The sequence below is a fragment of the Eulemur rufifrons genome, chromosome 7 (assembly GCF_041146395.1).
Source record: "Eulemur rufifrons isolate Redbay chromosome 7, OSU_ERuf_1, whole genome shotgun sequence".
NCBI classification, from domain to species: domain Eukaryota; kingdom Metazoa; phylum Chordata; class Mammalia; order Primates; family Lemuridae; genus Eulemur; species Eulemur rufifrons.
Window position 1 is genome coordinate 3,851,411 of NC_090989.1, and position 19,584 is coordinate 3,870,994.

Sequence of the window (19,584 nt, forward strand, 5' to 3'; positions counted from 1 at the left end):
TGTGCTGCTTAGCAGGGGAAACGCTTTGACGGGGCTCACATTTAACAGTCCAGGTGGGGTCAGCCAGGGTGGAGCTGGCGCTGTGAGCTCCCGGCAGAGGTGGCCCAGGCCCGTCCCGGCACAGAGCTGCCCTGAATTCCTCGGTGATGGCTAAACCCTCTGTGCAGCATGTAAACCTGGGGGTTATCGCATGGCTGGGGGTAGGGGTGCAGCACAGCTGGGGATGCAGTTTTGTGGGGGGGGCACGGCCTGCCAGGGGCTGTGGCAGGCCGGGGCACAGTGCTGCTTGGGGTAGGACTGCAGGGGTGGCCGGCACCCCGGGGATCGCTCCAGCACCTGCCTCTACACATGTGCCCAAAGCCCAAAGGCTGCTCCCGAAGCCTGAAGCCTGACCTCTGCCCCAGCTGCCGCAGGCACAGAGCCTGTGAGGTGGGAGGAGAGGGCTGGGACAAGCCAGGGGACAAGCTTGCCTCCTGAATGGACCAGAACCCAGATGTTGAGGGACAGCTGCTCTGCACCTGGTTTTCCCATGTGCGCGAGGGGGCAGACCCCCTGAGTGGGGGAGGGGGCAGACCCCCTGAGTGGGGGAGGGGCAGACCTCCTGAGTGGGGGAGGGGCAGAACGCCTGAGTGGGGGAGGAGCAGACCCCCTGAGTGGGGGAGGGGCAGACCCCCTGAGTGGGGGAGGGGCAGACCCCCCGAGTGTTGCTAACAGGCTCTGACCCGCCCGCACAGGCTGCACTTCCCGCGGGGTCCCCACCCCAGGAGGCACCGCTCCACACACTCACCACAGGCGGGGGGCTTCAGAGATGTGGGGGCTGATGGCAGGTCTGCAGGGTGAGAACGTCCAAGATCCTCGTTCCGCAGCCACGTGGAGTTCAGAAGTGTCTCCCGCGTGGGCAGGCTGGCGTGCCACACAACGTGGCCGGTGGGGCCCTCGGCAGGGCTGGGCCAGGAGCGGGGCTCCGTGCTGGAGTTTCCCAGTAACTGTCCAGGGGGGTCCCGTGGGCCCTCTGTGGCCCCCTGAGGGGAGCTGTGGGTTGGCCCAGGAGCCCTGGGGGAGGAGGTGGCACCAGTCACGCCACCGGTGCTTCTCTGGCCCGTCCCCAGGCCTGGGGCCGTGCTGGGTGCCTCCTCCTCCACTCCTTGTCCTGTGCTGTTCCCGTAGCGCCCGACAGTGCCACTGCCCCCTCTCCTGGGCGGGGACCCTGGGGTCTGGGCCTGGCCTGCCGCCGAGGTGCCCCGCAGGAGCGTGGGGCTGGGTGACAAGCGGGAGGTCTCCGGGCCGAGGGCTGTTGCTCCTGTCCTGGGAGCCATTGCCAAAGTCAGCACACTGTCTGTGGGGCTCACCACGTCACCTGCCAAAACAGCCACTGTTAGGTAGGGCGCCCGGTCCAGCAACGTCTGCACAGAGCCTGCCGGGCCCCACCCGTGAGCAAGAGCCCCCCAAAGGGGGCACAGGCGTTTTGGGCCTGCGGCTCCAGAGCCGAGACTCGAATGCAAGGCTTGGCTCTTGCAGCCTCAGATCAATCCATTGTGGATTTGGGAAAATGGGACAATTTCCCCAAGTGAGTGCTCAGTGTGGGACTTGGTGCTGGATGTTCTCATCAGCTTGCTGGACATCAGGTGAAGACAAGCTGGGGACATTAGGACACAGGGCAATGCACGCAATGGTTATGGAATATTCTCCCCAGGGAATAATTCTCAACTGCTCCTTCCAACCAGAAAGGCCTTAGCTGGGGATGGCAAGCGGGGGCCAGGTGACTCTGCCACGCCTGAGTCCAGGCAGACACCACATCAGTCATGGCATGTCAGGTCTGCCCGTGGCCTCCCGCCACTCAGCTCGGCTCCCCGGGTAGCTCCGACCCACTGATCAGAAATAGCCCTGAAAAAAGACTTGGGGCTGAGACGTGGTAGGCCTGGGGCCCAGGAGACCCCTCCTTGGGCTCTCTCCAGCACACCTGGGCTTCCACACCCTCTCGGGCACGAGGCCACCTGGGGAGAGAGCGATCCACCTCCTGGGGCTGCACCCTAACTTTGTGGGCCCAGCTTCCCTCCACAGAGTCTAATGAAAATCAGATTCGCAGCCGCACGAGGACGAAGAGGGACAGAATCCAGCTGGATCCTCATTTATCCATGTGTTTGCTCTCATCATATTAATTTCTTTCTCCTGATTTTAAAGCAAAGGAAAACATTTCCATGGCCCTAACACTATTGCAGGTCCTCAGCGCTGTGCCCGATGGGGAGGTCGGCCCTGCCCCATCCCCAGGTCCCCAGGGGGAAGGTAGCGGGGACACGCACCCTCACAGGCCCGGCCAGCCCTGGCGGGGTTGGCGTCCCTGGCCGTGCGGCACTGGCAGGTGTAGGAGCCCTCGAGGTTGACGCAGTGGGCGGCTGGCGAGCAGTCGTGCTCCGAGCTGTCCTCACACTCGTCCCAGTCTGCGGGAACACAAGACGGAGCCGGTGAGCAAGAGGCCAGAGACTGGCCAGGAAACAGGTGGCCCAGTGGCTGGCCGGGAACAGAAGGCCCTGGGGTGGGGGCCTGCGCCAACCTTCACTATCGGTTGGCGCAGGTGGGGCCAAGCTTAGGAGACGCGGCTCCCGGGTGGTGTGAGCACCCGCAGGTGGGATGCGTCCTCCCTCATCCATTCTCTGCTCCCACACCAGCAAGGTGAGCTGCTTTCTTAGTGTTTCAACCAAGAAGTAGAAAAGTAACTGAGCCAGGAGGGGCCAGCTAAGTATAGCACACACTTTCCGTGCCACTCAGAGCATCCAGGGGTCCCAACAGGTATAAGAATGGCCTCGACACCTCCTCCTGCACCCCAAAGTCCCCATGAGGTGTCACAGCCCTGGCAGGCCCTGGTCCCTTGGACTTGGGGAGGAGGAGTGTTCAGTCAGCCCGTCCCCATGGCCCCACCCCCCCGTCCTCACTAAACCTGCCCCCACCCCCACTACGCACACGCCCCACATTTCCCGTCAGCGTCAGCCAGGGCCACAGCACAGAAACCCACCCACGATGCCATTCCCCTCCCCTCCCCTCCCTCCTCTCTTTCCCTCCGGTCTCCCTGGTGACCGCCACGCATCCCTGTACCTGCTCCAAGCAAGAATGCGCCGGCCCGTGTATGTTGACACATGACTGCACAGTGCGCATGAATGAAGACTTAAGGAGCAAACACTGCAAGCTGCACTTGAGGCCAGGGGAGCCGGAGTGGGGGCAGCTTCCCGACAGCCCTGGGAGGCCGCCGGGCACAGGGCTGAGATGTGGCCCAGGGAGGAGCTCGCTGGCTGGGGGGGCTCTGGGGAGCTGCCCCTGCTGGAGGGGCCAGCTAGGGGGAGGGGTGGCTCCCACGGGGAGAGTGGGGCTGAGCCAGGCCAGGGAGGGTCGGGCTGTTCCAGGCCCTTCTGTGAGTGCTTCTAGCGCTGCAGGTGGAGGTGCCGGGAACCCCCACCCACGCCTAATGTGCCCGAGCAGCTCCGACTGGGTTGGGATTTAAGCCCAGGTAAGAGACTAGTTTGGTTTTGTGCAGAGAAAGCCCTGCAGGCCCATGCTGAGAGGCTCGCTTTGTGGTTTTTCCAGCTTTGCCTCATGAGGTCTCCCCAGAAGCAGCTTCCCTGGAGACCAGCAAGCTGTCAGCTGCTGCAATGGTCAAGCCGCCACCCGCGCGTGGCCCGGGGCTGCTGTGCCACCAGGGCACCGTCCACACCTCCTTGCTGGGCGCTGCCTGACCTCCAGCTGCAGGGGCTGTCCTGGGTGTCCCAGGTGGGGTCGGAGCCCAGGCCGTGGGCAGCAGAGGCTCCCGCCAGACGTTGACTCAAACCACGGAGCACCTGGCATCTATTTTCGGCGCGTGGTGATTCACCTAGCCTCCGCCCCCAGCAGACAGCCCAGGGTTTTATTTAGCCTTGCTAGGCCCCGAGGCCAGACGGTTCTCCAGTTAGGAGGAAGAGGAAGGGGTGGGAGCAAGAAGAGCTGCCGGGGCCTCCGCACCCTCCCAGGCTGCCAAACAAGGATGAAGATGAGCAGGAGGCCAAACTCTGCTCCCGCCGAGACAAGGGCAAAAGCCATCCCCAGACAAGAGGGGACAGCTGCCCCAGAGTTGCAACTGCCGGGCACAGGTGCGCCACCCCCCCCCCAGCTGGCCCCACTGGGAACAAGCTGCAGGTGACCAGAGCAGGGGCAGACCCCAGACCCCCTGGGCCCCCCGTTCCAGCAAGGCGTGGGCTCCTCGGCGGCCACCAGTTGCCTGGTCCAGAGCCCTCGACTCTCCTGGGGGCTTGTGTCAGATGCGCCAGCACAGACGCCAGGCACAGAGCACCTGGCTCTGGCGCCACCAGCACAGACGCCAGGCAGAGGCTGCAGCCCTGCGGTCTAAGGAAAGAAAGCCGCCCGCAGCGCTAGCCTGACCAGCAGGCGAGGGGGCCGCGGTGGCCCCAGGCTGGGCACCCGCACCCGGGTTCCTTCTCCCACGGCTGTGAGGGGATGGACAGGCCTGTGTGGCAGTGACGCCGTTGAGAGCAGGCAGCTGGACAGAAGCTTCCAGTAGCTCAACTTGACCTGCTCTGATCATCCCCCCCAGCCAGGAGGAGGTGGCCGCCCACAAGGCCCCAGAGGCCTCTCACGCAGAAGACGCTGTCGGTAGGGTCTCGTTACTGTGGCTGACGTCAGTACAGAACCGTAAAGGCAAAGGTCTGCAGTGACGCCTGCTGGAAGCCCAGGCCCATCCTCGCATGGAAGGGCTGAGCACTGTGCAGAGTCTCTCCAGAGAGCGGGGGGCGGGTTAAGAGAGGGGAGGAGATTGAAGGGGAGCGATGGGAGGGCCAGGGGAGGGCCCATGAGGAGGAAGGGCCAGTGGGGACCCAGGGGGCCTTCCTGGACCGTCACTCCTCCTAGATATGAGAGCTGGCCCCACAGAGGTGACCCTGCGAGCTGGCGGTGACAGCAGATATGGCCCACTGTGTGCCAGGAGTTGTGCTGACCCCACGGGTGCACTGTCCCTGCGTTTACTCAACTGACCTCAGAGGCAGGATGCTGCCCTCGTCTTCCCATTTCACAGATGGGCAAACTGAGGCCCAGGGAGGTGATGTCACTTGTGCTGCACACGTCCCACAGAGATCGAGTGTCAGAGCTGGGATTCCAACCTGCTCCGCCTCACTCCAACCACCACATGCCACCTCGTCCCCTGGGGCGGAGATGCGGTCACGACCATCTGACCCCGCAGGGGCTGCCGTCGGCCTCCTCTGTCGGGGCTGGGACATGTCGGCCCCCGGGCAGCGAGTGCTCCGGAATGATCCAAGAATGCTCCCACCACGCCAACAGCATCATTTCTGTGTGAGCCACGGAGCAGAGAACTTTTCTTCTTCCGAGGAGCTTTTCGTGCTGTGGTTGGTTGGTTTTCTGCAGAACAGCCTCGTATGTGCTCCTCCGGCAGGTCCTCGCCCTGGAGGTGGGGGGCTCCAGGGAGGGGGATGTCTCCCCACAGCTGGGGTCGGCCTCCTGTGCCCCCAGACAGGGGCTGCTCCGCCGGTTCTGGTGCCAGAAGACTGGAGAGGCAGGGCCACCCCCTGCCAGCCACACAGCTGGGCCGCACAAGGGACCTGCCCGCCTCAGCTCCGAAAGGCGCCATAAAGAGCCCGCTGCTGGTGGGAACTCGGCCTGGCAAGAGGCAGCTCTCGGGGCTTGGTGACCTATGAGGGGCATCTGGAACTTCGTGGGGACCGGGGAGGCGGGAACACTTGAGGCTGAGTTATGGAATATCAGACACGCGAGGCACATCTCCTGCTGCTGCGGCTGCCGGAACAGATTCCACACGCTGGGGGCCGGAACAACACACGTTTATGCCCACGGTTCTGGCGGGGAGTCCCAAACCAAGGCGCCAGCACGGCCGCGCTCCCCGGCCCCAGGCAAGTCCCTCCTGGGCTCTCTCAGTGCCACTTGGCTCCGGCGTCCCTTGGCTTGTGGCTGCGTTGCTGCAACCTCACCTCCATGGACACCTGGCGTCTCCCCCGTGTGTCTGTGTCTCCTCCGTCTCTTATAAGGAGGACACTTGTCACTGGATTTAGGGTCCACCCTAAATCCAACTGCAGGATGATCTCATCTGGAGATCCTTACCTAAATTATTTCTGCAAAGAACGTTATTCTAAATAAGGTCACATACTGAAGTTCCAGGCGGACGTGTCTTTTTTGGGGGGGTCACCACTCAACGTATACCTCCCTCCTGCCCGAGGTCCTCATGTGACAAAGATCTGGAGTAGCACAGGCCGTGCTCTGCAGAGGAAGGCGGGGAGCCAGGAAGTGTGGAGGAGGGGCTGGGCTCAGGGGTGCTGGGGGCAGCACCAGGGAACACCCCCCGCAGGGCCCCAGCCCCTGCCCGGCCCCCAGGCTGGCAGCCCAGCCAGGTGGGTCCTACCAGGTGCAGGGGCCACTGCAGCATCTCCGTCCTTGGGGGGCTTAGGGGGAGCCTCGTGGACAGAATGACCCCAGGTTGGGCACACGGGGCCACACGTGCAGGCACCCCCGGTCTTCCCTGCACTCCTGGGCGGGGGAAGGTTGGGACCGTGAGCCAGAGACAGTGACGGAGCTCATGTTGAGACCCAGGACAGCTCAGGGCTGGGGGTGGGGGGGGGGCCTTCCACAGATGAGCCCGAAACAGAGGCCTGTTGACTTAGAGGCTGTGTGTGCCCCACCTCTGGGAGAGAACTGTACGCCTGCATTGGAACTGCAAAACCATCTCACTGTCTCTGTCTCTATCTCTGTCTCAGTCTCTGTCTCTCTCTGTGCCTCTCTGTCTCTGCTGCATCTACGACCTCCTGCTTCAAGGCAGAACCACGTGAAATGCAATAATACAGGCTAATGAAACAGACCCACAAGCGGGCAGCGCACCCACCCAGCGGTGCCGGAGCCCTGACCACAGATCCCGCGATCTCCCGTCCCCTCACCCATGCGGACCCTCCGGCCCGGCCCTGCTCCGTGTTCTGGGCCTGAGGGGACCACGCAGGTGGGCTTGCTGTTCCTGGGCCACTGCCTGGGCCCCGGTTCCGGGGGAGGAACACAGAGTAAGGGGCCATATCTCCTTCACTTCGCCTCTGGGATGAGGGAGAGACGGACTCAGAACAAAGCCGCCTGGACTACTCGGGACCGGGGGCAGCACGCAGCGCTGTCGGGTGGGGAGGAGCGTACCTTGCACTCGTGTCCCCCGCGGGTCGATCTGGAACACTGTGCTTGCCAGCAGGGGCCGGAGCATGGGGGACAGTGTGGAGACGCCCACCGGAAACTTGGGGTCCTGCACCGTGAGTCTGAGCCTCACGACCATGCTCCCCGCCCAGAGAGACACGATCTGCATCCTCAGCTTCCCACTTCGGTGCAGGTCAGAAACCGTCGGCGGGAAGGAGTTCACCACCTGGCCGAGAAGAGGCCACGGCCACTCAGACAGAGCAGACATCCATCAACATCGTCAAACCCCCAAGCAGGGCCCAGTGTGACCTACGGATGCTGTACAAAGTCCCTCCACCTGCAACCGACCTCTCAGGGGAGGCAGAGACGCCCTCCCGGCTCCCAGAGCCCTGTCCGGCTTCCGCTGGGACAGCTGGGCCTGGCTTGGTCTGGGGTGGGGGACTCTGAGTGACCTCCACGGTCAAGCTCCCAGTCTCAGAGCATCACAGGAACAATCCACCCTGGGTGTGCTGACAGCTGGTGCCAAGGCCGTTTGTGTACGTACATGGGAGGGACAGTTGGGCTGATAGACAGACAGACTGATGGAGAAGGACCACCAAGGAACAATCCTGGTTGCTTTTTGGAGCTGTCCCCCTCTTTACTCGGCTGTACCCCTCAGAAAACACACAGAGCCAGGTGCTCAGGTCACCTGTGCCAGGTAAGGGAGACACCAGCCTGGCCCCTGCCTTCCTGCCAGTCTGTTCCCGCACACGAGTGAGTGAGCGCTGGAAAAGAGAGGGACTTCTCCAAACACGTGGAAACCTGACTCCCCTGCAGACGAATGTTGGGAAGGAACCCTCGGGTCCCTTGCATTTCTACCGTCTTGCAAGCAGGAGCACTAATTGTCCTTTTGTTCCAGAATATCTTCCCAAGGATGTTTGTTTAGTGAACAGCCTTGGGAGATAGGGACAGTGGCTCCCTCCAGAGCAAAGGGCCGGTTTGTTTACTGCCCTATACGACCAAGACAATGTCTCTTTCTGGAGCAGGTTTAGGCAGATTTGTTTGCAGCCCCTTATAAAAGATTTAGGTTCCCTAAGTTTGGGGTTCCTCTGCTGTGATGCAGACCCACTTTGCGTGTGCATCACCGTGGGCCCCTCCACATGTCCTCTGTGGGACTTGGGGGCAGGAAGGGAAACTGCACCAACATGATGCTCACGTCACCTGCTGTGCTGTGAATGAGTCAGTCCTGCATCCCTGACCCAGGAATCTCGTGTGTTTTGCCAGCATCCACGAAACTGCAGAAGACTAACTTGTTAGTTTGCAGGAAGGGTCAAATCTCAGACCTTTTATGATTCTTGGCAGTTTAGGAAGTCCCTTTTCTCTCCGACTCACTATTCGTGGCTAGATGGTATTTCACAAACCGGCTTGGTCTCAGCCACAAGGGAAGAGCGGATGTCGTGATTGCTGGTAAATGCTAATAAAGCTACGCCAGCAGAAAGTTCAACAGAAAACCCGCTGTATGGACCATTTGAATAAAGGTACATATTCTAAAGCTGGATCCGCCCAGTATCCAGGTTAAGTACCCCACAAAAGGAGGGGAAGCTTTTGAGCGATGACGGCGTGACGAGGATTTGGCTGTCTCGGGGCTAGAGCAACACGCAGCCTCGCCACGCACACGGAGGAGCCGGGCTGTGTTTGGCGCCCTTGCTCACAGCACCCAAGGAGGGGTGGCGGCGTCCGTGTTTGGGCTTTACCTCGTGCAGCAGTTGTCTAGCGAAGTCCTGGTGCTCCACGCTGCTGCGGTTGAGTAACTCCTCCGTCAGGTTGCGGTTTACGATCCTAATTGTGACTTCAAACACTCGGGCATCTGAGACAGACAGTAACGCCAATTAGCCGAATGCCTGTGGTCAGAAGTCACACACTTTTCTGCGAATGTTTTCCATCATGCCTGTCCTTTGGCAGGGAAATTATTTTCAAAAATAGATGGAGACGTGAATCTAGACCGAGGCAGCCAAACTGGGGGAAGTCAACGCAGGGAGCATTTTGCTCGGCTGGGGTCCTGGGGGCCTGGGCACCAGTGCTGGGGCTGACGACTTAGCATGGGGCCCGTCGCGGTCGGGTGCTAGAGGGTGTAGGGCCGAGTCACGGACGGCCTGCTCACTCCGACGTTCATTCTCTGCCGCCAGTCCCTGGCACTAGCGCTAATCTCTGCGCGTGAGACGGAGCCCGACAGGGCGCCATGCTGTGCTCTGTGCTGTGCACCCTCTGCCGAGACACAAGCCTGTGGGCCCCGCCTGGGGTGCTCCCCACTCCCCTTCGGGGACACGCGCATCGAGCGCCCAGGGCGGGAGTGAGGCCCGCTGCCCCGCACACGTTCACACGCAGCACGAGGCCAGCCCGGGGCAACTCCCGCCGCCCACGCCTAACCTGACCGAGGCTGCTCACCACCCGGCACCCCGGCACCAGGCGAGAGCCGCGGTGGGCTGCCTGGGAGAGGGCCCGACGGGCACAGCTGCCTTCCCGACACGTGTCCGAGTGCACGCGTGGGTCTCGTCTGTTTTGGGAAAAAGACTGCTCCCAGCACACATACGGCGGCGGGACCTTAGCTGTCACCTCTGCCCCACAGGAAGCGGGGCGTTCTGCTTCCTGCAGACTGCTGCGGTGCTCCCGCTGGTTGTGGGGAGTCAGACGGCCTCAGTTCTGGGGGGTTCAGGGTGGCAAAGGCCTTCACGTGCATGCCAGTGGCTGCCACCTGCCAGGTCACTCTATGTCATCCCCCCAGACACGAGAGTGAGCCCCAAACAGGAAGAGGATCCCGTGCAGGCACCCATGGGCCAACACGACACCCTGCCAAGCCACGGGATCAAGGGCTTCCTGCCCTGCTTGGAGGAAGAACAACGTGCAGGGCTGGGGCCAAGAGACTGGGACGGAAAGACACTGTCGGCTGCGTGGCTCTGACCGGTGGCCTTACCGGTTTTGACGATCAGTGTGGCGGAGACGTTGGCCCCGCAGCCCTGGTAGCTGGTCTTCACCCTGTACAGCGCTCCAGCCTCCAGCCCGGCCACCACCAGGGCCCGGCCCTCGGTCCTGGCGCTCCAGAGCAGCTCCTCGCCCCTGAACACCTGGACGTGGAAAGTGCGGCTCCGGCTGGCATTGACACTCCAGGACACGCGGAAACTGCTGCTGGTGACGTTGAGGACCATGTAGCCATGGATTGGAGGACAATCTATGGAAGAGTGAGGAGGATGCACAAGGTGTCAGAGGGTTTTACCCTGCAAAGTAGGTAACACGGCCTCATCCTCACTTAGTGCTCACTATTTATCCATCAGGTCCACCAATATGGGCGACACTTGCTTCTTTAGCAATTATGAATCCAACCCAGTCGTTCAAGAAAGAGGTACCAGCCTTCCTTTTCTCGGAACTTCTGAGTAATTTCAGAAGGTAGTTTAGGGTTGCAGGGAGGCGATGGGGGGGGTTGAGATTTAACAGAGACGGTAAAGATGTCTGAGGTTGAAACCTCAGCCCCTCCATCACGGAGTCGAGTTAGAGGGGCGGCTAATCCAAGTGTGCCTCAGTCTACACAGTGAATAACACAGTATTGTGTGGCTTTTTGTGTGATCCAGAATCGGTGGTTACCAGAAAGTCAAATGTTCTCTCTGGGGACTGAGTCACTGTGGGGAAAGCACGTGTAGCAACGGGCATTACAGTGCAACGTGTCTGTGCTGCGTCCACAGATACCGCCTGGTCACACACTCACGGGGCCCTGGGCCTCCCGACACATGACAAGCACTTGATCCTTTGCACAGGGACTGCTGCACTGGCTGATTCACCGCTGAAACATTCCCCACCAGGAAGCAGGCTGGACTCAGGGTTCGGGCTGAGCTTCCTTTGTAGCCCCTTTACTCTTTCCTGTCACAATCCACTCTGCAGAGAGCAAAGCTCAAATGTACCAACCCATATATATCTCGTACTCAAATAGAATTAAAGTTCTTTTTTGGGTGAAAAAAGTCTGGCTCCACAGCACATATCTGGGTAGAATGAATTATGTAAAAAGTAGGTGGCCCTCAGTCTAGGCACCAAAATTTTTACATCAGAATTTCAGTTCTATAAAAAAACAAGCAATGAGGAACTTTTTAAAACTATCTTTTGCAAAACCACAGTAAAGAAAAAATGATTTCAAAGTATGTGGTTTCCCAAAGCCCTTTATGTAAAGATTCATGGCACATAGACTGTCTAGTATAAGGAAAAAATTCTGTGTTTCCAAACACATTTGTATGCATCCTCTCAATAACAAATAATAATAAAAAAAAAAAAACAAAAACAACAACGTACCCAACTCATTTCCCTTTTTGCTTTGGCTGCCAAGAAGCTCAGAATCAAATTTAGTCCCCAATCATAGTCATGCAACATAGCCTGCTGCCTCTCCTTCCAAGCCAAGTGCTGAGCTGCCCTGTGTAAATCTTGGCTCCCATGGATGTGTGCGTCCTCTCTGTACACCCTGCTGGATCTGCTCAGAGTAGATGAGCATAAATCTTTGGAAGCTCAGCCCTCCCTCCCTGCCTTACTTGGACAGGCTCAGTAACATCCATCCAAATTCTGGCTGTGTCCTAATAACACTTCCAGGATAGAGAGGTAGGATGTATTTTTAAAAAGCCACATCTATACTTTTTACTTAGTTGTCCAGTATTTTTCTGCATATTGGTCATAGAAATAGACGTGGACACAGTCGTTCATTCTTTATGGTGTTTTCCTCTGTGGCAAGAAAAGCAGAAACATTTCAACAGAGGGTGGCCGCAAGCTTGGGGCCTGAGGCTGTGGGTCACACCTCCCTCTCCACGGTCACTTAAATCAAAAGCACCCCCACTTCCCGGCCTAACGGCCACACAGCTTGTCAGTCTGTGCCTTGGGAACGTATGCCTCATTGAAAAAGGAAGGAAGGGCTACGGTGTCTTTTCTAAAAATCCGAGAAAAGCACTGACTGTTCTATTTCTGTGCAGTCAAGACACAGCCCCAAGCATTTTTTATCCCCATCGGAGGAGGACGACGTGCGGCACAACAGCCTGCAGATAGGAAAGGTCTATGGCCCTGTCTCCCTGCTGCCATTCAGAACCCAAGAGACGTGGAGAGACCACATCGGTGGGCTGCAGACGGCCCCCCATATTGTGGCCCGTTTAAAGGCACATTCCGTAAAGGGCTTCTGAGCCGAGTGGAATGAAAACTAAAAGGGCACCCCAAGTACTGGAAAGGAATGAGAGGACCGGTGTTTAGGAGGAGGTGTAGGGTGTGGGGCTGGCTATGCACACGTTCTCGTTTAATAACATATGTTCACTCTTTAAATTACGATGCCAGTGGGTCCTTAGACCCCTGGGTTGAGGAGATGCAAACCTGGCCTTTCCAGGCTATGACACCCCCCGAGGCATCCGCAGAAGCTGCCGCCAGCGGGTTCTGCAGCTAAGAGAGATGGTGGAAAATTTGGAGAAAGAAAATCCCTTCTGATCCAAAGAACTAAATTCTCCCCGAGGATAATGCTACCACTGAATGTTCCTGTGGCCCTTTCTCCAATTTATTACCTGGAGACGCTTGAAATCGCCCATATTTGACTATTTTTGACCAACTGCCGCAGCAATTCCATATGGCTCGACGTTTACGGGTCGTCTGTTAATACCGTGCACCTGGCACTGCCGCAGACACTGAGAAAGGAAAGTGAGTCTACAGCCCCAGCGCCCGAGCCAGTGTGCCGCGTCACAGCAGCACGAGCAATGAATGAACTCCCCGCCACGCACCCCACAGAGCACCCCTCCCCCAACATCCATGGCACGTGCCACCCGAGCTGTCAGTTGTTCTTTTCTGAGTGCTGTGTGCACGGGGCATGTAATCCCATTTAGTTCTTACAGCAATCCCAGGTAATGGATTCTTCTATTAATAACATCCCCATTTTACAGATGATGAAACTGACACCCAGGAAGGTCAGGTAGGTAGCCAATGGCAAAGCTGAATGACAGAGCAAGTGTACAGCAAGTACACTTGCTGTACTCCTAGATCATTCTACCACGGGCAGTAGGCTGAAAATGACCTCCAAAGATACCAGGTTCTAGTTCCTGGCACCTGTGAGTGGGATTATGAGACATACCTTGAGATGGAAAGATTAGCCTAGATTGACCAGGTTGGCCCTAAATGCATCACAAGTGTCCTTAGAAGACAGAGTCAGTATCAGGACAGTGTGTGGTTTAAAAGAAAAAAGAGAGAATGGGGGGAGATTGTCACACTTGCACAAGGAGCAGGCCATGTGGAGAGGGACAGAGAGTTGAGGATGTGGCCTTGGAGGTGGGAGGGATGGGGCCACACCCCACGGGCTGCACAGCCACAGCGGATGGGGCAGGCGGGCAGGGTCCTCCCGGAGCCTGAGAGCAAGCGTGGTCCTGCCCACACCTCCACTGGGGCCGAGTGGTGCCTGTTCTGGACCTCTGGTCTTCAGGGCTGTAAGAAACTACATTTCGATTGTTTTGAGCCCCCAGTTTGTGGCAATTTGCTAGGAAGCCCCGGGAAACTCACGCACCTCCCAGCCCTCCTGACCAGCTTGCAAGGCGGCCATTCCCACGGCCACGGACGGCACGGCCTGTTGGAGAGTTTGCCTTTGTGCTGTGAAATCAACCCACTTCTGACACACTCAGGCTGACCCCTCTCTGTCGGACAGACCTCGAGGTATCTGAAAACCAGAAGGACTCCTTCTACCCCGGCCCTTCTCCCTTCCAGAGTGGGCCCCTGTGACGTGGTTTTTGGTTCTCCATCAGCCAGGACACCCTCCTCCGGTCACCCTTTGGCTTCTCCATGTCCCCCTTAAGCTGTGACCCTAGAAAATGAGACTGGAGTCTTGACTGTGTGTGACCCAAGGGCAGCGGCAGCACAGATAACTGAAACTCGGGCCCGGAGCCCTTGTCAAGCCCTCCCTGTCCACGGCTGGGCACCCAAATCCAGGGCTTCACATGCGCGTGGGTGAAGCCGGACTCTCCGGTCTATGAGGACAGGCCCGAGTGTCTCCCGGGCAGCCCTGACCCCTCCGCCCAGCAGGGAAGGTGCTGGGGACGCCAGCTTTCCCACTATCTCCCTGTGCCAGGCGGGAGTCCCTGCCAGCTTGACACCTGAGCCTTAGCAAGGGACAGACTCCAAGCACTTGAGCCTGGATGCTGAGTATCGAGTTGTGAAAGATCCTGTTGGAGTGAGAATCCTGGCTCAGGTGAACCCCAGCTGCTACTTCTTGCCGTCCTGGCCGCCTCCGCAGCTGGCACCTCCCCCCAAGCTGGCTCCTCCCCCCCAGCCACAGGTTCGGGAGACGTTTCCATGGAGCCCAGCCGCTGTGAGCTTCCAGCAGAGAAGGGAGATCACATCAGAGGGCGTTAGGATGACCCTGAAGACAGTTTCAGTCCTTCCCAAAAGCAGAACACGTGCCCAGAGCACAAAGCGCAGATGGTGCGGTATTTCTTATGGTTTCTGGCTTGTGCAAGAATCCAGCTGCCCGTGTGTCATTAATTGGGTGACTAATTTCACAAGAAAAGAATCTGAAATTTGCGCTGTATTTTCCAAGGGCTGTGCCTCAGCCACTCCAGCAGATTGCTCATTTCTATTAGCTTCTAAATTTAAAACACATGCTGTTCCCCGTAGCAATGGGCGATTGGAATTCACCCTGAATTTCTGATCTGGAGACACTGGACTCGTCCGTCCTGCGCTCTTAGAAGGGAGGCCAAGCTGTGCAGCTTTTCTCCCTTGTGATTAGCGGTCGCCGGGGCGGCCTCTTATCCTGACGCAATCCTGCAACGCGTTGCTGGGAACAAGCCTGACTGTAAGGAGGGTCTGCTATCTTTTCAGATGCCTGACCAGGGTAAACCCAGCTGTATTCTAACCTTCTGTTCTTACTAACGAGACAAGAGTCTCACCCTGGAGGCCACAGACCAGGAAATCCACAGACAGCTCTACACAAAGGTCGTGGGCACCTGTGTGGAGGGAGGGACATGGTTCTGACCAGGCCTCAAGGCCGCGAGCTGCCAGGGTGGGGGGTGCGGGCTGCCAGAGCCGGGCTGGGAGTTGCCTGGAGACCCAAGGAGTGGCCCCACTCAAACTTCTCTTCCCACGCATCGATCCGACAGATGCCTGTTCAGTGTCTCCTGTTTGCCAAGTGCTGGGGCCCGTCTGCCAGTGAGCAGAAGGCAAGGCCCCCTCCCCCATGAAGCTTCGTTCTGATGGGAGGTAGAACATTCCGGTGGGAGCGATCGGGCCCCAGAACCCTCCACGTCCACCACAGACTCTGGGAACTCCCCCCACCCCGCTCCCTCCACCCCTTGCCCGCAGGATGGCGAGAGAGTCCGCAATAAGAACCTTTCGCTCATTTCCAGGTCGGGGTCTGCAACACCAAAGAAAATCGCTCCACTCCCTCAATCTCTGCTGACTCCCCATCCTGGGCGCTGGGGGAGGGAGGTCAGGTGCGGCCCGGGTGGCACAGGTCCAGCTGTTCCCTGGGAGCACCGTGACAGACGGCAGCCCCTGGGGAACTGGAACCCGGGGGCCCCAGCACAGGGATAGACCACCCGCAGTCTCAGGGATGGCCCCGCCAGAGCGCGCCTAGGGACCACGGCCACAGCACAGGGGAGGACAGCCAGTAATTAACAGCCTGGCTCGCGTAGGTCCGCACAGAACCCCCTTTGGGACCTAGTGCAAGAAAGTTCCCTTCCTTTGCCTCAGTTTCCTCTTCTGAAAAATGAGATTGATGAGCAGTTGCCAGGTGGAGTTGTTCTGAGAATTAAATGAGGTAATACCCACAAGTGCGCAGAACAGAGCTCGTCTGTGCAAAGCACTGAGCTACTCTTAGCTGTGATGTTACCAAAAAGGCGGGGGCCTCACTGTCGGGTCCCTTTAAAGGGAAAAGAACATGCAGATTAGATTATTAATTAATTCAAACTGGATCTAATGATTCTCGATAACCATGTCACAATGGTCAAGTTCTAGACTGCTAAAGTTCAGCCTCAATGGCCCCACGAGGGGAACAGCTCAGAGCATCGTATCACCGCTTAGAATATTGTTATTATTCAACCACCTAACACTACACCAATGAAGGCAGGTCGCTTCTTGGAAACGTATCGCAGAACGGTAAGCGAAGAAAGGGGGACACAGAATTCCACACACAGCGAGGTTTGAACAAGGGAAAAGCCTGGAAGGGAAGAAGGGACAATTGAAACTGGAGGTGACTTATCTTTCTATTATTGCTGGAATGTCACTAAAGTAATACAGCAAATTCCAGAATGACAAACGAGAGCCTCAGTGGCCAAACATAAGCTGGGCCTGCCATCCAGGTGAAGTATCTGAGAGGAGGCTCTGCGTCAAAGTCCTGTCCCCATGCAATGCAGCAACCGTGAACTTGGCTGTCCCATCTCCTGCCGGTTGACAGGGACACCGTCAGCTCCCCGAGTCAGGTGTGGACCTGCTTCCAATCCTCTGCTGCGGTTCACACCCAATACCCACGCCCTGGGGGCTGCCTGTGCCTGCTGCTTGGGGAGGGCCCTGTCTGCCCCCAGGCCCACTGTGCCACCTGCTATCGGGACCACTGCCCTCTGTCTCCCTCCGTCCCGCCCTGCCCACGTCAGAATCAGTTAGAATAGACAACCCCAAATAACAGGGGCCGAAGCCCCAGTTGCCGCCTCATGCAGAGAACTCCTGTGATTCTCAGCCCTGGCTCCGGTCACAGGCCCAGCCTCCTGCAAACATCTGTCCCTCCGTGCCACAGTCTGGGCTTACTCATCCTCAGGGCCGCCACCTGGTCCAGATGGCCCACAGGGCCTCGGCACCTATTCCTGTCCCTGGCACATTCTCAGCAGGGCCTGGAGTCCCCGAGCATCTTCCTGGACCCACAGAACACTCCAGCGTGTCACATAGCTACAGCTGAGGCGCGGCCACCCTACTTGCGAGGGCGGGAGCGAAATGCAGTCTTTCCACTGGGCACATTTCTGCCCGAAACTCGAAGGACGTCTGTCACCGAGGAAGGAGCTGGTGGATTTAGTGTCTCTGCCACAGCCCCTCTGGCCCAGCAGCCAGGGCGCACCTAGACAAGGACCTGGTTGCAGGTGGTTTATTTGGAAACCCGGGAAGTGAGGAGGCAACACGGGGGAGGGGACTCGGCCAGCGAGGGTGTGCCCTTGAAGCAGCGGCCACAGCTGGCCACTGGAGTGAGATCCCTCAGGGAAACGGGGAATGATGCCACATGCCTCCCCCCTCTAAATGGTGACAGAGCTGGGGCTGTTCAGAAACCAGCACCAGGAGTCCTTGGTGAGGCTTCCCGGGGCCCAGAGCTGCCCTGAGACAGGCGAGGATGCGGCTAGAAAGGGTGGAGGGGCCACAGGGCCGCCTGTCGCTGTGTCACCGTCTGGGGTGATGCCTGTGTCTCGGGGGAGGCCGTGTGCTCTGTCCTGTGCACTGTGTGCATTTGGACGCGTCCCGTGAAGGCCCCGTTGGCCTCACAGATTCCAGGGGGCCAGGCACAGTGATGGGAAGGGCCTGCTCTGGAGCCGACCGCTGATCACAGGAAACCCAAAGACGGCCATGGTGACTGACACCCCAGGACGCCGTCGCCAACCCCAGCCCCAGGAGCTCGGCTGAGCCTCGGGAGCCAGATTCCCCAATGATTCCAAGAGGCAAAATGAGAGATGAAGGAGAAGACTCCAGATTAAAAAGTAAAATAGCTGCAAACATGGCGTGACTAATGGGTGGCTCCCGTCTACATTCCAACTCTGACTGTTGGAAAAAGGGCTGTGGAGAGAGAATTAGGCACCTCAACAGACTAGGTGTTTGATGGTATTATGGAATGACTGGTTTTTGTAAGGACTGTTGATGGTGCTACGGGTTTGGTTTTTATCGTCTCATAGAGAAACGCTCTCAAACACCGTAGTGGCAGCGAAGGCAGTGATGAAGGCAGTGTCAAAATCATGGGGGCAGGGGGCAGAGACGCCGCTGGGAGGCAATCACCACAGTCCATTACACTGTCCTGTCTGTTTACACGTGTCCACAGTGCTCTGCAGTGGAGCTGCTTGCCCCGTGGCCCCCCCGTGGCCGCACGCTATGGCCCAGCGGTCCTGTCTCCGGTCCCTCCTCCAGCCCCACCGCTGGGGCCCCGAACTGAACCTGTGGCTGCTGCGACAAAGGACCAGCGCTCTGCAGTCAAGGTGTGGATGGGACATGGATGTCCCCATGGAGGCTGTGGGGAGCGTCCCTGTCCCTCCTGCTTCCAGCACCCGCCTGCACCCCTGGGCTGGTGGCCCCTCCTCCACCTTCAAAGCCGCAGCGCCTCTCCCCTCCGACCTCCATGTCCATCCTCCTTCCGCTCCTCGGCCTCTGACCCTCCTGCCTCCCCTACCAAGGACCTCTGCGGTCGTTACACGGGGCCACCCCGATTATCCGGGACAATCTCCCCATCTCGAGACCCTCAGCTCAGTCCCATCTGCAGAGTCCGCTTTGCCACGGCAGGGAACACATTCACAGGTCCTGAGTGAGGCGCGGATGTCTTTGGGGCGGTTATCCAGCCCAGCACGCTCCCGCTTCTCCCGTGAGCGCTGGTGCCGCAGCCCCCGCCCACTCGCTCCCCCCGAGAGGTCTCTCCCCGCTTGCCCTGCCCTGACCATGACACCTGGCAGCACTCCAGCCCCCTCCCCCTGCCCTGCACTTTCCTGTGACATTTTCCTTTGTATCCTGATCACCTTCTCCAGATCTCCAATTGTCCACGTCTTTGTCATCTGTCCTCACTGAAATGTGAGTTCCCGGGAGCAGCGGCTCTTGGACACTGAGGAATCCCAGTTAGGACAGTACCTGGCATGTCACAGGCACTCACTAAAAGTGTCGCGTGAGCGAGTGGATGGATGGATACTAACGCGGCCCTCACCCCCACCTGCAAGTCAACACCCCATCCCCGAAGTGGGAAAGTCCACCTGCCCATCTCCTGTGCATACCCAGCGGCCAGGCCAGCGCGGCTCCCTGCCACCAAGCAGCCTGCCCCTGTGGCCGTGCCACCTGCACACAGCCCTGCAGGCTGCGGGCACCTGCTGCACACCAGGCAGGGCCCCAGCAGCCAGGAGCCAGCCGGGATCTCTCCGTCAGCGTCAGCGCACAAATACGCTTTAGGGCCACGCGTGTTTAGAAAGACCCTCCTGGGAGTCCACGCCCCCTCTGGGTCAGGCCCTGTTCTCTGAGCCTTTTCATAGTGAATCCTCCATAGGGTTCCCCATTGCTGTCCCTTCTTTCTCTCCTCCAACTGTGCCTTAAGCCCAGCCCACGGTTCCAACCCCACCTCTCTTCCAAAGGGCCACACGGTCCCCTGAGTTCCAACTGCCACTTCCCCACACCCTGTGACCCGAGCGTGTCCCTCCCCAGCCAGCCGTGCAGCTCACGCTCTGGACCTAC

The 19,584-nt window shown here is 58.9% G+C and overlaps 1 protein-coding gene across 1 annotated transcript in view; it reads right to left on the reverse strand.

The window, feature by feature from the left end:
• The window catches only part of UMODL1 (uromodulin like 1), a 59,972-nt gene that overhangs the window by 24,573 nt on the left and 15,815 nt on the right, over positions 1–19,584 (reverse strand). The window contains exons 7-12 of the mRNA XM_069472263.1: positions 10,121–10,375; positions 8,904–9,016; positions 7,177–7,396; positions 2,301–2,438; positions 1,131–1,357; positions 788–986 (exon numbers count right to left, since the gene is read on the reverse strand). Of these exons, the coding sequence (XP_069328364.1) occupies positions 788–986; positions 1,131–1,357; positions 2,301–2,438; positions 7,177–7,396; positions 8,904–9,016; positions 10,121–10,375 (1,152 nt within the window). The remainder of the gene's footprint in view (positions 1–787; positions 987–1,130; positions 1,358–2,300; positions 2,439–7,176; positions 7,397–8,903; positions 9,017–10,120; positions 10,376–19,584) is intronic.